Source organism: Drosophila willistoni, assembly GCF_018902025.1.
Source record: "Drosophila willistoni isolate 14030-0811.24 chromosome XL unlocalized genomic scaffold, UCI_dwil_1.1 Seg142, whole genome shotgun sequence".
NCBI lineage: Eukaryota > Metazoa > Arthropoda > Insecta > Diptera > Drosophilidae > Drosophila > Drosophila willistoni.
The window spans coordinates 4,143,140-4,161,020 of NW_025814053.1; the positions used below are offsets into that span (position 1 = coordinate 4,143,140).

General features: G+C 34.4%; 2 protein-coding genes across 3 annotated transcripts in view; both read left to right on the forward strand.

The window, feature by feature from the left end:
- The window catches only part of LOC6652912 (netrin-A), a 53,874-nt gene extending 40,198 nt beyond the window's left edge, over window positions 1-13,676 (forward strand). Inside the window, exons 3-7 of one of the 2 annotated variants that reach the window (XM_002075474.4) lie at window positions 7,424-7,573; window positions 7,636-7,815; window positions 12,531-12,596; window positions 12,671-12,998; window positions 13,064-13,676. In XM_002075474.4, coding sequence (XP_002075510.2) covers window positions 7,424-7,573; window positions 7,636-7,815; window positions 12,531-12,596; window positions 12,671-12,998; window positions 13,064-13,205 — 866 coding nt within the window. In that variant the 3' untranslated portion in view covers window positions 13,206-13,676. Of the gene's footprint in view, window positions 1-7,423; window positions 7,574-7,635; window positions 7,820-12,530; window positions 12,597-12,670; window positions 12,999-13,063 lie in introns of both variants that reach the window. The other variant, XM_047011639.1, reaches the window with a different exon arrangement.
- A 1,053-nt stretch (window positions 13,677-14,729) lies between these two features.
- Window positions 14,730-17,158, forward strand: LOC6652913 (zinc finger protein 664). The gene is made up of 4 exons (XM_023181406.2): window positions 14,730-15,199; window positions 15,259-15,502; window positions 15,571-15,930; window positions 15,998-17,158. Exons 1-4 carry the CDS (start codon window positions 14,797-14,799, stop codon window positions 16,056-16,058), a joined length of 1,068 nt encoding a protein of 355 aa, XP_023037174.1. The 5' UTR covers window positions 14,730-14,796; the 3' UTR covers window positions 16,059-17,158.
- The last annotated feature ends 723 nt before the right edge of the window (window positions 17,159-17,881 follow it).

Below are 17,881 nucleotides of genomic sequence, written 5' to 3' on the forward strand. Positions count from 1 at the left end.
GGGGTGGCAACATCAGGAATAGCAATTAAAATAATGCCATAAAGTTACCTAGACATTGTGTGACGAGGTTATGGTTAGAAGATTGAAGGTAAAAGTTCCTTTTTGTGCGTTTATAACCAACTTTATGTATATGACGGATGGGGTAGTGCCACACTCACTTAAATGTCATTAGATTTTGTGTTTTTTTTTTTTTGATTGTAATATTATCTCCATTTACTTCTTCTACGGAGTGTGGGGGAGCGGTGGAAAACGAAATGAGGCGGCAATTGGGGTTTACTTGAAACAAAATTGAAAATGCCAAAGTTAAATGCATTTATCATTGAGCAAAAAAAGTGTAGAAAGAGAGAGAGAGAGAGAGAGAACGAGAGGACACTAAGCCAAAAGGCGATTTTCAACTAAGCTGGGAAAATCTATTACAACTTCTCCAACCACCCACGAACCCACTAACTCACCCTTGAATTCTCCTTTCGCGCTATCTCTGGGTCTAACAAAACTAAGCAGCGTGGCAAATTTTATGCTAGCAAAGCAATAAAAGTTTATGCCATGAACCAAAAAAAAAAGTCCACAAATAAAATAAAAATGGAAAATTGTAAATTGATAGAAAATGCTACAGATACAACATGATAAAAATTTATAGAACATTTGGAAATACTCTAAAAATGATTTTATACAAAACCATCTTTGGTTGGTTTTTCAAAAAAATTAATAGGTAATAAATCTTTTTAGTTACAAGTAGTATATATAGTAAAATCAACCGATGTTCATATTTATTCATGAAAGGACTTCTATGGATTATGTTTATAATACATCAAGTTTTACATATTTATATAAATTGCTAAATATTTCCCTTACATATTGCTAGATCCAATTAACCTATTTGTAGAGTATAAAAATCCGGTATAGTTTAACCCTGCAATACCCCCTCATAACACACTCATAACACGCCCTCCTGGTCATGGCAAGGATTTTTGGCTCTTTTACCGTGTTACGGAGGGGGAGGTGGACAAATGTAGTAAGAGAGTTGAATGAATGGCGGTTAGAGAGCAGGGAAAGAGGCCAAAAACCCAATTTGAATTATGACATTTTGCATGCGAGTTGACATTTAAAGCTGTGCAAATTGTTCGAGCGTCAAATTGGCGCTGCCATTTTGGGGGCCACTCATTCCGTCGCTTACCGCTTGGAAAATCATTTTCCGAAACGTTGCACGTTCCACCAAAAAAATAAACAAAAAAAGAGGAGGTAAAATGTGTAGGCGTTGCCTACTTTTGTGCGCATCGTTTGATTCTCAATAGGCGGCCAACTTTACTTTCACCATTTTCCCCATCTCCATTTTCAATCTTAACGCACAATTTAAAAAGCGCGTAAAAGTTTGTATTTTGTGTGTGTTTTTTTTTAACTTTTTTGCAATACAATTGCCTGTTGAAGCATTCTACCATTCCATTTCTCACTACACAACTTCTCACTCATCTCCGACCCCACAGCTCCGCTCCCCCTCCTTACACTCAATCGTCGTCACCTGTGCAGTAAAAGTTTTCTTGCAACCAAATTGAGACGAAGACGAAGCCTCATCTTTGCTCATTTGGCAAACGGGGCAAAAGTTGAAGGAGCAAAACTTTGCGCCAGTTGCAACCGCGATAAAGTTTTATTTTCACCACTCCCACCCCCCTTTACTTTCTGCCTCACTACCTTGTAAAGGGCTATATGGTAGTGGCAAAGGCAAAGTATAAAAGATATAGGAGATTGCGTAGGATGAGTAGGTTCAGCTTGTTGGCATAACTTTTGCCTTAATGTCGTGGAGTCGTCATTGATTTATTAATGGGGCAGCAACAGACAAGACAAAAAGAGAAATTCAAAAAAGGAACTTTTAGTCGTTGAATGAAATGTTGAAAAACCAACTAACTAAGCATCGATTGCAGCCATGTGTGAAACGCCTTTAAAATAGAATCCGATTAAACCAGTTTGATAATGAAATTAGCTTTCCTTTCAAAGATCTCTTTAACTTTTTGCCATACTAGTCTGGCAACTCTTGGTAATAGTTTGATTTGATTTAGTTGTTCATTTTTAAATCGTTCTTTACATACAAGATTTAATGCATATTAATTTTTTTAATTCCAAAAAAAAAGGTTACCACTTTTTTAGGGTTTTAATTTATTCGAGAAATGTCTCATTCATTGTTAATCCTAATTAGTTTTCTCATTTATACCATAAATTATACAATAAATGAGTGTAAAACTATCATAAAACCTTTGTCAGTAATGAATGTATTTGCTATTCACTTTGAATATTCATATTTTGCAACATATTCAATATAAATATGAAGTTATCTAGAAATTTAAAAGAACTTGTCAGTAGTTTAACTTGATTTTACTTGGTTAAAATCTACTAACACTTAATCTATTAACTCATTTGCTCACATACTCTTCGAGTTCACCCAATTCTTACCTCATCCATTTATTTTTGGATAGGTTTTGAGTATTCATTTATGGCAGCTGCCAAATAAATATTCAAAAGAATCCATTACTCAGCAAAGTTTTCATATTAATTTTAACGAAAGATTTTTTTCTGCCCAATTTTGTCTTGCTGTTCATATGTATGTACATACATACATATATGCATATGTATTATTTATTTATGTTGCTTAATTAACCGCAACATCATAGTGTGAGTACTCACACGCACACAATCGTATATTCATTTCAGAGGCATTCACTTACGCAAAACCAAACACAGAAAGGCATCAGGCATCAGGCACAGGGCAAAGTGTAAACAATCATAAAGCAAATCAAGCGCAATTTGTTATTGTTTATTTCAACTTTGCGCAAACGAATACACATCCCCCCCGTACAATCTGCACCTCTTGCACCCGCCAAGACCCAACCCGCGCCCATCCCTTTCCCTCTGCCAATCACCTTTACATAAATTTGGTACACGTTGAGCAAAATTTTGTTGGCCCCTTCTATCAATTGCCATAAAATAGTAGACCGAAACAGAATTTTCTTTCGGTCCCAACAGCTGGACAGGCTAAAAAGGAAAGCGCTGCAAGTGGATAAGTGTAAGGGTAAATGGGATTGGGGGGAGCGGCAGCTGCTTGGTGGCTGGGTGGAGTACTTTTTTGTTATTCCCCTCTGTTTGTTATTATTAGCAAAAACAAAGAAAGAAAAAGAAAAAAATGTAAGCAGCAGCAGCAACAAGAAAAAGATTCATGCAATTTTCAAAAGAAAACCAAACAAAAAGATTTAGAATTATGAAGAAAATTTCCCAGATCCTTGACGCAACCGAATGATTTGCAGTGAAAGATTACATACATACATGCAAACTTCACCTGACTATAGGGCAAAGAGCTAAAACATTAAACAGACCACTTCGAAAGCCAAAACTTTGTCCAGACCACAGAAAAGTGCAATCCAATTCAAGCCAAACCAACCACAAATGATCATCCACAGATGTTGTGGCTGATGTATGAATGATGATTCATTTATTCATTCATTCATTCGTGTTGAACCTGGTTAACAACTGTTTTTGTGGCTTTATCTCTTGGACAAATCAAAGCCAAAAATTTAGGTCGTCCTTTATGACTCAAAATCCAAAAAGAGATGCAGTCGCCTCATTGTTCGCTTATCCGAATAAAGCAACTTAGAAATTAAAAATATATTCAATTAAGTATCGAATGTTGTATACACTTAAAAAACAAAAAGAACACATTTTGAAAACCAAAACTTAATTTTAGATTGTCAGCTTAACTAGTCTTAACTATTGTTTAAAGTTCCAGTCGATAAACTATGTATATAAAAGCAAAGTTTATAAATAACAATAAGAGGATTAATAAGATGCTCAAATGTTTGTAAATTTTAAAAAACTAATATAACAAAATTTCTTCACGATTCTAACAATGTATCTTAAAAATGTTTATATGTTTTATATTTCGAAATGGATCAGCAATAATTTTAAGAAAATTTAAAAAGTTTCTTTTAATGATTTTAATTTTTTACATATTTTTTGATCCTTTTCGTTTTTATTTATTTTAAAAGATTTAATGAGAACGACATAATGTCATAAATTGATTGACCTCAATTAATATTAATTGCAATGGCAAGAACTAATCAATTTAAAGTCAATCAATAACTCGATAGTCCAGAGGCTTTAGTTTATTTAACCGATTAAATATGTTCATTTGCTTTGGCGGGGATCAAGAATCCATATACCCTGTTGCTTGGCCAAGATAAAAACGGGGAAAAAAGGTGAGAGTGAAATCCGGCAAAAAAAAAACGGAGCAACAATAACTGACCGAAAATGAAGCCACTCGAAATGTGTTGCATGCATTTTGCATTCATCATGTGGCTCCTCTGTTATCTGCATCCCTATCTCTTTCCCCTCTCTCTCTCTCTCACTCGCTCTCTCTCACTCGCTCTCTCTCTTTCACTCTCTGTATCTCTACGGTTTCGCTCGTTATAATGAAAATTCATAATCTTTTGCTTGGTCAGGACAAAAATAACAAAAAAAAAAAAGCACAACAGCAGGCAACATATGCAATGCGCCAGGGATATGCATGGAGGATTTTGGAATGGAGGGATATGGCCGGGGTTATGCCAATGGACTGATAAAGAGATACACGCGAAGTGGAAATGGTTTGATGGGTGGCATTGGTAGGAGTTCTTTACGTAATGAACTTGTTGTTCATTTCAGTTTTTCGTATTTGTAGTATTTACGATTACGAGTTAAAACGATTATATTAATGGGTATACTTATTCTTGAACTTAAGTAAAACCAAATTGAGGCAATCTCATTTTAACTATACTACAAAAATATTCGTATCCTTTTATAGGATTTTCTGATGTGTTATTTCTATAAAGGGTATATGCAAAGTCGATGCTGTCTTCTGAATGTTATTGAAGTAGCTCTTTTTGGTTTTCCGTTCTTGGTTATTTTAACAATATCCGAATATACGCATATTGGTAAATGTCCATTATAGCACAACATGCTGAACAGTGGCAACAAATATAACTAAATTATCTATAAATTGAACTCTTTAGTTTAAAGACATTCTAACAATGGCTACAGTGTGAAAAAAGGAGAAAAATTATAGTATTCGGAGGAAGACCAAGGCCTAGACGAGGAAGTTTTATATTCAAAACATTTGCTCAGTTCTTCTGAAAACTCATTTTATAATAACAACTTTACTTATGTATGAACAACATTTAGTTTGCTTATTTCGAAGAGCATTTCTATAGCTTTTGCATCACTGTGCCATATCCTGTGTCTTTGCCCTTCTTGCTCATGTGCAATCAAGGGGAGAAAGGAATGATATAAAAGTGTGTGTGTGGGGGGGAAGGGGGAGGCTATGATGCCCGGGGCTGGTAACAATGGACACACTGTGAAGCTGTTGCTGCTGTAGCCAGTTATTATTGTCTGTTGCTGTTGTCATTGTCATTTCTGTTGCTGCTGCTGCTGCTGCTGCTGCTGTTGTTGCTGTTGCTGGAATTGTTGTTGTTATCTTCCGGACGTGTCGCTGTGTGCATATAAATCGCATTTAATTTATTGTAAATCGGATTAAATTACCAAATGTTGCACGCACTCGGTGCATAGAGTACGAGATAAAGACAGAGACAGCAACAGTGTGGCAGTGTCAAAAAGTTCCAGAGAGAATGAGATAGTAATACTAGTTGACATATTCCACTAATTCCATTTCTACCGCCCCTACCCCTTCCCCAAAAACTCTACCTTAACTCCACCTCAACCACATGTCTGTCCTCCATTCGCCATTAACTGACAACAGATATCTTTAAATATGCAACAGCTTTTGGCCAAGAATTAACAACATAAAGCCCCATTAAATGTGGCCCAAAAGCGGCTTATTAACTAGACAAGTCAACAACATGAAAGCCTGAGAGGGGCTAATTTTAAAACTACTTCATAATAGATAAAGCTAAATAACACATGACATACAAATCGCATACAAAGTCTCTGCAGAAAAGAAACTTTTGCAATGACCAAGAGAAAAGCAAATAGATGAAAATGCTTTCAAAAAATAAGGCGAAAAAATATTATGCATAAACTTTTCAAGTGCCAAATTAGTTATACTTGATAGTTTTAAAACTATATAGAGTCAAGCCTTCATGTACACTAACCAGAATATTAAATTCTATAATCCAGACACTAAACGCTCCAAAAATGATAATGAAAAAAAAATAAACGTTAATTCTACTCTATAAGATCTTAATAGCAATAATCTTAATAAATCCCAATCAAATGGATTTTAGTTTTTAAAAAAACTTTTGGTGATTGCAAGAGCGCTCCAAGGATCGACTTATCTTGAGGCTGCCTCTTGTTCTTTGTCCTTACTTTAACGGGCTGTGAGATTCCAGCACTCCCTTAGATATTTCTGACTGACCTGACCGAATGTTTGCAATGTCCAAGAATAAAATTAAAGATTTTTCTAGATAAAATAACTGACCCACGATACCGCATAAGAAAAAAATCTTCACAGACTTTTGTCACATTTCACTAACATTAATTTTACCAAAATACAGCTCAAATCACCTAAGACAAGATTATTTAAAATTACAATTTATTTGTAAAATCTGCTTACTTTTAAGGTAAGACTTGTTTTGTCAATTTTTCATTTTTTGACCCCGGTAGACTTTTCTGTGGAAATGCCCATATTAAAGTGATGCAATGCCTAATCACCTAATAGTCAGTGTTGCAAAGTCTCATAAATAAAAGCTAATAATGTATAGCTATGTATTAAAATTTATTGCCATATAAATATATGGTAAGCCCGAAAATACTTGAAATTTCTTAAATAAAATAAACGATTTTCTAATAAACATAGCAAAAAAAAAACGTACAGTCTCGTCAAAAGTGCTAAAAATGTTGCAAGTGCATGGCAACCCTGGTCATTAAGCCAAATGCATTTGTGACCTTTTGAAAATTTCATCACTCAGTGGTAATTATTTTGCCATTGGCCAATTGGCACTTTTAATTGCAATTAACTGATAGACAGAACCGTTGAAAGGGCATTATTCCCCGTGTACTTTTGCCATTCTCTCTTTCTGTATCCCTTCTTTACTTGTAACTGTTTCTCTTAATGCACATTTCCACGGCTCATAAAGGAATCCCATTGAAAAGGGGGGAAGAAAAAAGAAACTTGAAACGACTTTGAGTAAAACTCAAGTGGACCAAAATTGGCAAATTGTTTTCGTTTCGTTGAACGTGGGGGATAATGCTATGGCTTTTGAAGTGTTCATATGTACGATATAATGGCGGGGAGGGGAGTTAGCGGGATTTACCAATTAAGCTCTCAACACACTGATCAACATCTGTGTTACTATTATAAATTCCGATTTCTTTTTCTTCCATTGATTTGCCATTTCGATTTTGCTCAATTTCTTTGTATTCTGATTTTTGTTTTTGTTTCTGCTTACAGCCTGCGCATGCCATCCGATTGGTTCATCTGGCAAGATCTGTAATAGCACCAGCGGTCAATGTCCCTGCAAGGACGGTGTCACTGGTTTAACCTGCAATCGCTGTGCCCTCGGCTATCAACAGAGTCGTTCACACATTGCACCCTGTATCAGTAAGTGATCCAATTAGCTTTGACCTTTTAACAGATTTTAAATATTTATCATATATTCATAGAGCAATCACCGCGTATAACCAATATGCTGGACACACAGAACACAGAGCCGGAGACGCCCGATTATGAATCATCACCAGCAGAAAGAGGAGGAGGAATGGCGGCATCAGCATCATCGCCATCTTCTTCTTCAATGACCGCCGCCGCTCAATCTCAATATTATCGCAACGAGGGCGGCAGGGGTAAGTAAGTGATCTCAACTCATTCTCCATTATTGTGTGTGTGTGTGTGTATATATGTATGCATCATCGCTTCGACTACAGCCTCTCTCGCCCACTAATTTCGCAGCCGTTTTAGTGTTGTAAAACACAGTTACAATGCTAAAAAAGAAAAATTCGAGTCTGAAAAATCGTAAATTAACGAAAATTTTAACATCTCCTACTCTTTAATAAAGAAAGCCCACCGTTAAATATCTTACCAAAGAAAATACTCATCAAATAAAAATATTACCCGATGTTTTTTATGTTTCTTGTTAACTATTAAATAAATTTAGTTTTTAAAATGAATCGTTTTAGAATCGACATGATGAGCCAAAAAGTTTTCGAAATGTATAGGAAATTGTGTTTTTTATCACTAAAAGTTAACTAGTAGAACGATTACAGAATAGTCCAAGTAAAATAGAAAAAAAATCTATTCAGATTGGCACAAGTCAACACTTTGCAAGACGAGTAAAGAAAATTGGTGTCGACCTTTACAAAAAAAATAATTTAACGAATGGGAAAATTCAAATTCGACAACACATTAAGATATTTTTCGACTTTATAAAGATAAATTTATTTTACATTAAAAAAATGTTTCAAAACTGAAATGCAATAAACCGGAATTGGAATTGTAGGATTGTTTTCTAGTAACCAAATTTTGAATATATTCAGATCGAGTTGATTAAATCCGATAGATCGAAACCTTTTATATTCAAGATCTATTTGCGCATTGTATAGAACAAAAAACTTTACAAGGTAACTGAAATTCTCCATGTTTAAAATACAATTTTAGTTATCGTGTGTTTACTATTACTTTGCCTCTTCTCCCCTTCTGCTTCACCAGTCTTCTGTCTCTTCTTACTCACCGCTTATCACACTTCAAGTTGAACGCGGCGCTTTCTAACGCTTTTGTGTGTGTTGGTTTCTTGTAATCCTTTCAAATGGGTGAGAAAACACAAATCCGCTAAAGTGCAGTCGGTTGTCGGTTCTCCAAAGGCAGCGGCAACAGCAGCAACAACAACAACAATAGTACTGGCCACTGTACTGAGAGGAGGCGTGGCTGCAGCAACAGCACTCAACAGACACAAGACAGAATGTTTGCCAGCAACTTTTAGTTACAGTTTTTGGGCCGAGTGATGGCGAGCCAAAAAGAGAATGCAACAAGCAAACAAAATGCGCCACGCAGCATAAATCATAGTAAGCCCAGTTGAAACCATGGCATCTCCTTCCCTCCTCCTTTCCCCATTTCCCATTCCACGACTAAGTTGCCACCAAAACATTTCTTTCATTGCTTCAGGACAACTCTCTCTTCAAGGTGGCGCGTGCTCAAGTAAAAGCACAAGCAAACTTTTCTCTAAAGTAGCATAAACACACAAAAAAGTGATATAAAATAAGGAACGAGAGAATGAAAATGATGAGTTAGGGAGAAGAAGATGAAGATGGAGTGAGAACTACGCTACGCAAATGTATTAAAAAGTTTCTCTTTTATTTAATTTCCCATGAATAAGCAAGGAGAAGTATCTGTTAGATACTTTTTAGTGCTACTCTACACTTTTCACCCTGGCCAAAGCTAATTGCTGTCCAACTATTTGCCCATGGCATTACCCAAAAAAAAAGTGGTTTACTTTGCAAAACAGAAAGAGATCTCGGGTAATGGGTAAACTGGAGACAATGACAAAATGGCTGAGTAAAAAAAGCGAGAAAATACCCCAAACAGAAGGGACAGTTTACTAATACAAAATATTTTCTAGACAATATATGATATACAAATAATCAACTATATAGTGAAAGCCAGAAAATATTCAAAGTTTTAACTTAATGATTTGATTTGATTTTAAATCAAGATTTTTTTCGGTATTTTTTAACCAAAATGTATCAACTAAACTAAAGACAAAGACAATTGCTAGTTAAAGTTTGAGAAAAAAAAATCACAAGCTTCTTAAAATTCCAAAGAAGCTCGAACTCTGCTACTTAATGTTGGAATGATCCTTTATACTGAAATAAAATCGAATGGCATAAAAGAATGAGATAATGTTTGTTATGTTCTGGATATGGAGAAGTTAATTATACTTGCAATCCATTCTGTTTTTGAATACTATTGACCGAAAAGTTGTTACTGAATTGAATGTTAAAGTGTTTACATTTTAAAATTCACGTTTATATTGATTAAGTGAAATTTGACAAAAATTAAAGCATACTTATGGGCGCTGCACTAAGCATTTTGCAATACATGGAATAAAAATTGATTTTATTTTTCGGCAAATCGTCTTAATTCAAGTAGCAGTATCAAAGCCACATCAACAAGCATCAATAAGTGAAAATCTTAAAACTAAATGCAAATTTGCCTAACTCGATTAAGCAACTTCCATTTTTGGCTACAAACTAACTGAGACCAAAACTTGATGTATGCGAATGTCAACTATCCGGAGCCGCCTATCCGTAACGTAACTATGCCATTTAACTTGGCCAACATCATCATCATACCGTCATATGAAATGCAAATCAATTCAAGCCAAAGGCAGCCAGTTAAATTTATTTGTCAACGGCAAAGAAAAGCGCAAAAGTTTGCCATAACCAGAGAGAAGAGAAAGAAAAAAAAACTAAACTAAACTGTGAGACTTGCGAACTGAAAACTGAGAGAAGAGATGGAGAAATAGCGACAAAAAGAGAGCGAGAGGGGGTAAGCGGAAAAAGTTAGTCCTTGCCACATTCATTGGCCCGGCCCATTGGTCTGACTCCGCCTATCGCCATACAACAACCGTGCTTCAACATGAATGTTAATTATGAATTTATAATTTGATAATCTTATTAAATTAATTTAAAATTCTGTTCGAGTTTTGAGTTAATTTAAAGTTGTGTTTCTCTCTGTATGTGTGTGTGTGGTTCTGTGTGTGTGTGTGTACACTGCTAATGGAAGTGATTCAACTTTTCTCAACTGATTTGCGTGAAGGGGCAAATCTGTCGTTTGTTGCTGTTTCGTTTTTAACACACGATTCAACAAGTCTATGTGCCATGTGCCATGTGCTTTGACATTGCCATCGATCGTGAGCAAAATCAGCACAACAAAACAACAAAACAAACAAACAAACAAATAAATAAACAAAATAAAAATCGATTTTCTGCCTTTTAATACCCATCACTTTGAGGTATAATAAGCAAAAACTTCTTTTTATTACAATTAATTTCTCCCATGGAAATAATGTTGAAAAATTCTACAAATTTATAAGAATTCAAATATGCTTTTACCAAATAAAAATAACAACATATTTTATATCTCTGTTTGATATATTTAATTTCCTTTGATAGGAATTTACTAAAATTTTCTCTTTTTCTGGGAAACGGGGCGTATGAAATTTCGACTGGTGTAAAACCTTTTTTGTTTTATAGTCAAATGTTACAGTGATTGTTGCTAAAACTAGTTGTTAAATATGTCCAATTAGTAGGCATAATATATGACATATATATTTTATATTTAAATAATCATTAAATTTTATAATAGAAATATTTTCGCATTGACTTAATTTTTACAATTACAACATCAATTTAGTTATTCCACAAGTAGATCAAAATACAGTCGAGTCTCGATAATAAGAATTTTTTGATTTACTGGGTTTTCCAAGGGACGACATTTTTGCAAGGGACCAGCAGTTTCTTACGAAATATTGAGATATTCGGTTTAGCGGGACTCCACTGTATATTAGGAAATAATAATAAGGAAATAAATTTTGTATTTTATTTAACGACCTTGAGCCGGCAAACAAAAAGGTCTGATATTCGTTAAAAAGATTAACGGAAAGTTTATGGCAAAAATTATATAGAAAATACTTCAAGATCTTCTGAGTTTAAAGTACATAAACCTCGCACTAAGCTAAATGCTATTCAAAGAGTTACAAGGATTCAACTATGAAATACTTTAGGTCGTTTAGTTAAGTGAATAGAAGTTCGTCATGTGTTGTGGTTACTTTTGATGGCAATAATATTAAACAATTGGTCTGAGAAAAATCGATCTCCAGGGAAATGCAATATTTCTTTCACCCTGTTTTCACCCAAGCAATAATTGTAAGCAAAACCAGGCCCCGCTAGAAAGGATAATTGTAAGTGAGTTTTAATGTTGGAAGAGAGGCATCCACAGGGTATATTAAAAGTCGCCTCTTTGGCCAACTTTTTGCACTACATTTGCCGCCTGCATTGGCTAAATTTAGTTGGCATGCAGAATACCGATAGCCAATTGGGGTGGAGTGGAGTGGAGTAAAGCAATGAAGGCTAATGTGAAACTGATCGAGCTATGTGCAGATATGTATGTATATAAGTGTGTATGCTATTGTTGTTGTAGCTGAGTTTGTTGTTGTTGTTGCTGGGTCTCTGTTTCTGCTAATTGGCATTGGCCATAAAGACATAAATTTTGCAATTAAAATGTTAAAACACCAAAGTGGAATGAACTAAACGAAGGACACAAGGGCATATGCAAGGAATGGTGGGTTTTAGTCTGCAAAAGGGCTACGACAGGGGCTGGCTGGAATGGATAAATGTATGTGCATACGAATTTTGCTTTTTGCCTATGTCAGCTTCACATTTCCATCTATTTTAAAATTTATTGGGGCCTCATTTACGCATTGGCAAAGTAAATGTGCCCTTATTACAAATTAATTAAATTTTAATTGGAAAATTCGATTTTTTTCATTTTTTTTTTCTTATAGATTGCGGCAGATGCAAAATAAGCACCAAAAGGTTAAATCTCAACAAGTTTTGCAGAAGAGATTACGGTAAGATATAGTAAATTTACAAATGAATCAATTCAATTGATTAACCGATTACATATTGGGATTTTTATGCTCAGCAATAATGGCCAAAGTGATTGGTATCGATACGAGCAGCGAGGCGGCAGCAGCAGCAAGTCGCGCAATGGATACCGACGCGGATTACGAAATGGATCAGCAGGTGGATCAAACGGGGTCGGAGGTCAACAGCAACAACAACAGCGACAACAACGAAATGGTTCGCTACGATCTACAAATTCAGGCCATATTCAAGCGTACCAAAATCGCGACGAAAGGGAACGCCGCCGTCTATGGAATGCCGAGTACAATGCTAAGACGAGGTCCTATGACCTGGATCATACCATTTAAGAGTCTCGAGTGTCGTTGTCCCAAAATCAAAGTGAACAGGTGAGTCTAAAGAGTGTAATTGTCTGTCTGAGCATAACAACTAAATTTTCCTAAATTTATTTCAGATCCTATTTGATATTGGGACGTGATAACGAGGCCCAGCCAGGTTATTTGGGTCTAGGACCACATTCGATTGTTATCGAATGGAAAGATGATTGGTATCGGCGCATGAAACGTTTTCAGAGACGAGCACGTTCGTGCGCGTAACTTTTCCCTACTTTCTTCCCAACTTTAATTATAACTCTAGCTCTTTTCTTGAAATCTCAATCTGTAGTTCTCGATCTTTTTACCCCTATTTATATTATAAGGATCAGAAATCAAATCAATTTCATTTTTTTTTTCTATCTCTCTATCTTCTCCCTTGTGGTAATCTTAAGAGCTACCTTAGCGGTATTTAATTTATTAAAATTAATTTTAATTGTTAACACCAAGCATCTATCTATACGTAAAAATTTCAATCTATCTATATATATATATATATATACCTATATATATGATTTGTATTATTTTATCCAATAAGACTCCACTCCTAAACAAAAAAGAAATGCAAATATTTGCCACTTACACAGTCTCAGCAATAGAAAAAAACAAACAAACAGAAAGAAGCCCAAAAAAAAAACAAGCAATAATTGTAAGCAAAACCAACAACTGAACAAATAAATCAATAATAAATAGATATTGTACAGTAAAAGAAACAAAACCGTTTCAAACAAACTTTTATTTCAAATATTATTTCGAAAATTGCAACAGTTGTGCCATATACTTGAAACATAGATGGCGTCACAAAAATATCGATAACAATCACCAACAGCACAGGCGTTTTACCAATCGATAGCAAATGCAAATTGTTCTACGATATTAAATTCATAACGACAAAATTCCAAAGTTTTTTTGTTATAAATAAAATAATATTGACATTTTTATTGTAAAAAACCAACGATGAATAGCTATCCTATGCAAAACTATCGATAGCAGTCACGATATTCCTGTGGACCATCGCTAGTGGTGGTGAGTTTAACAGCTGTTTTTTTGTTTTCTGTCGGGTGAGTTTATACATACGATAAGACAAATTGATAAGAAACCAAAACATAAACAATTTTAATTCAAATTCGGGCTAACCAAATTTAACTAATAACTTTTATACAAATCACATTTTTTTGTGTTTTAATGTGAAATTATTTAGTAATATTAAAGTAATCTTAATATAGTTTTAATATATTTCGAACTGCCAACAAAAATAACACAAAATAATCTAGTTTGAACGAAAATTTACTTTAAATAAGTTATAGAATAAATCAGATTTAAAATTCTAATATAATTTCTTAAAAATTTATGGTTATCGGAGCCATAAAAAATACTTTATATTGCTTTTAAAAAGAATACAAATTTTAGATATTTTAGAGTAATCAGAATATTCAGAGTATTTTGGCATAAGCAGTTTTTATTGACTGCTTAGATTTCAAATCTATATTTCATTTGACAAAACATAATATCTTTCATTAAAGATATATTCCGTTTATCGCTTTTATACATAATTAAAATCGAAAAAAATTAACGGCATTTGAGATATTCAATTAAAATTTGGATCAAAATTAAAACGAAATGATTCAACAGATTCGTAACTGTTAAATGTTAAATAAAAATAAGGAAATATGTAATATATTTTCATTTTTAACCTATTTCTTATTTCTTAATCTTCTTGATAATAAAATTTTGAAATACTTGTTTTCAGACTCATTTTGCAATCATAATAGTATTTGCTTGGCCAAATTTCTATAAACCATTCCAAGTCAAGGACATGTCAATGTTGAAAATGTGCCGCGTCTGCATGGACACGAATATGAAATTAATGGACATTTTTGATAATCCCAATAAGGAGGACAAGGATGAGAAACTGGAACCAAGTCTATTGGAAATGCTCAACGAGTGTACTAATTGCCATGTCCAGAGAGATGAACTACCTCAGCATATATGCTGTGCATGTATTTTGGCTCTCCGGAATGCATTTCACTTTAAGCGAAAGTGTGAGCAAAGCTATCGCCAACTTCTTCAGTTACTCAAGAGCAAGGAAAACGATCTACTAGACAATGCCGATGATGATGTTCAACAGGAGGAACTAATTAACTATGACCAGGAATCGCAACTAGAAACAGAAAACGATTGCCTAGCAGAGAGTGAGGAGACTAAGAATTCACTAAAAGGTACAAATACATAACAATTTGGATCCCAAGAAGTAGATAATTTTATTTATTTCTTTTAGTCACAAGCAAATCGCACATGTGCAAGGAGTGTACCATCAGTCATGAATCTCGAGCCGAACTGAATGCCCATATAAAGCAGCTAGGCCATAATAAGCCAATGCTTTGCCCGGAATGCGGTTTACGCTGTAAGAATAGTCACACTTTGGCCATCCATCTGCGTCGGCATAACGGCGAAAAGCCATACAAATGCAAATTCTGCAGCAAGGGATTTCCACGACTCGATGATGTTCGAGTGCATGAGAAGTGAGTAAGCAAATTGATTCAAACGATCAGTTGTAGTATATGAATAATTCTTCTTTGTGTTAAATTAGATATCATACCGGCGAAAAATCACATTTCTGTACAATATGCGATAAGGGTTTTCTGCGTAAATACAATTTAACCATACACATGCGTGTTCATACAGGCGAAAGACCACACAAATGTCCACATTGCCCACAGGCGTTTGCCCAGGCGAATGATTTGAAATGTCATATACGTCGACATACCGGCGAACGTTATCGTTGTGAATGCTGTCCGGCAACATTTCTGCAGCACTATAAATTGCGTTTGCATAAAATGGCCAAGCATGGCATAGAGGAGAAGGCTTTAATACAACGAGTAACCAAATTCCGTTCAATGGAAGAGCAACAACAGCAAATTAAACGCAATCAAGAAATGGAAGAATCGCTGTGAGTATGAGAGTAAAAAAAAATCTAAAGTTAAATTCATTAATTAAAACTAAAATTATTTTTACAGGAATTACAACTGCTTAAAAGAAACGTTAGCAACTGAATTAGAGACAACGATTGCCTATTAGGATATCAACTTGAAACCAAAGAGGATCATTTAATATACAAAGAAAACTTAAGAAAATTTGTCAATGTATTGCCTAAAGTATTGAGTAATGTATTGTTAATGTAGGAAAAACGAAAACGTTAGCAATGGTATTACAGACTTAGAATCTAAAATTGAAACTAAAGAAGATCAAACAAATCTGAAGAGTATTGGTTAATGTATTCGTTAGTATATTGGTCAATGCATTGAATAATGCATTGGTTAATGTAGGAAAAAAAGAAACGTTAGCAATGGAATTACGGACGACGATTGGCATGAATGAATGAATGAATTTGAAATTGAAACTAAAGAAAATCAATCGATACACAAACAAAACTGAAGAGAATTGGTTAATGTATTGGTTAGTATATTGGCCAATGTATTGATAAATGTATTGGTCAATGTATTGAATTGTGTATTGTTTATAGTAACATTTGTTACATAATTTACAACATTTTTGGTTGAGGCTTACTAAATTAGCAAAGTAAATTCCACCTAAACCTTGAATCGGACAAGAACATTGATTAGAGAACAGCTATATCATGTAATTTAGCTATTGTAAGAACGAAGAAAGCACGATTTTAGTGAATTCCGTAAAATATTGTATAGGAATTTTATTTAATAACTTAAAAAGACTTTGTACATAGATCTTGTTTTACTCTTCAGCTAGAGCTTGCTTTAGAGTTATGCAAAATTAATGAATACCAATTTGAGATTACTTATTTCAGATGCATGGCAAGTTTATAATACATCACGGGTTATTTTCCATTCACGTGGAGGGCGGATAATGGGATAATCATGCGATGAGCAATTCTGTAGCAATTAATCAAATAACGTGATATTTGAGTTATCACAAAGAATTTCAAGTAAAAATTGAGCTACGTGCGATTTGCGGCATGCGTTTTTCTATTGAAATTTTGCAATTTGTTTTGTGTAATGTAAAAATGAATAACTATAAATAACTAGATATTAGCCAGTTTAGTGCGGTTAACTAATCGATTTGCGTTGACTTTTCGGTTACGCATTTTCATTCAACTTGTATTGCGGTAAAAAGGAAATAAATAAATATTTTTGTATGTATAATCGCTTTTAACTGGTTAACGAACAAAATCTCAGATTTCAGTGTTTTAACTGGGCTACGTCAACGGCTAGCAAAACTTAGTCTAGTCAGCTAATTATAGTTAGTTGTTGTTACTGTTGTTTTTCCTTTTCTTTTATATGTGAAATGAAGCAAAACACACAAGCAATGAGAACAAGAACAAGCAACATGACATTAGAAGAGAAATGCCATGTAGTCAGCGAATTTGTTTCTTATTTACTTGGTGCCGGCTCGGATTTTGGGATTTTTTGTTTGGTCTTGGTTAGGTTCGTTTTTCATTTTTATCATTCCTTTGTTTCTTTATGGCTCGCCATTGAAAGGTTGTTTATGTCTAACGGGCGACATATAGATGTATGCAGGTATACCTATATGTACATAGTTAGTTAGCCATGTATTGTATATACATACATACATATATTTGGTTACACAGTGGTTCCCATCATCTTGACTAAATAAACTGATATATCTAATTTAAACTTTGGACACTTTTCTTAAAACAAATGATCGTAATTCGATGAGTATATGAGAATAAAAGTTTTTGTAAATTGCCAATAACATTACAAAAGGGGTTAGGGTCTCTTAAAAATCAAAGTGTGATTGTTGAATAATTTGTTCATTATATGCTTTGAGGCACTGTGAATAATGGATTCACCTCGAATTGCATGCAGTTTGGTGCAGAAATGCATTTCAGTTGGTAGCTAACCAGC

What these genes read in the sequence shown, in the direction of transcription:
- LOC6652913 (XM_023181406.2), top strand. Translation starts at nt 14,797, where the DNA reads ATGTCAATGTTGAAAATGTGCCGCGTCTGCATGGACACGAATATGAAA. An exon ending in GATGTTCGAGTGCATGAGAA is followed by an intron (nt 15,503 to 15,570) that starts GTGAGTAAGCAA and finishes GTGTTAAATTAG; the next exon opens with ATATCATACCGGCGAAAAAT. An exon ending in CAAGAAATGGAAGAATCGCT is followed by an intron (nt 15,931 to 15,997) that starts GTGAGTATGAGA and finishes TTATTTTTACAG; the next exon opens with GAATTACAACTGCTTAAAAG.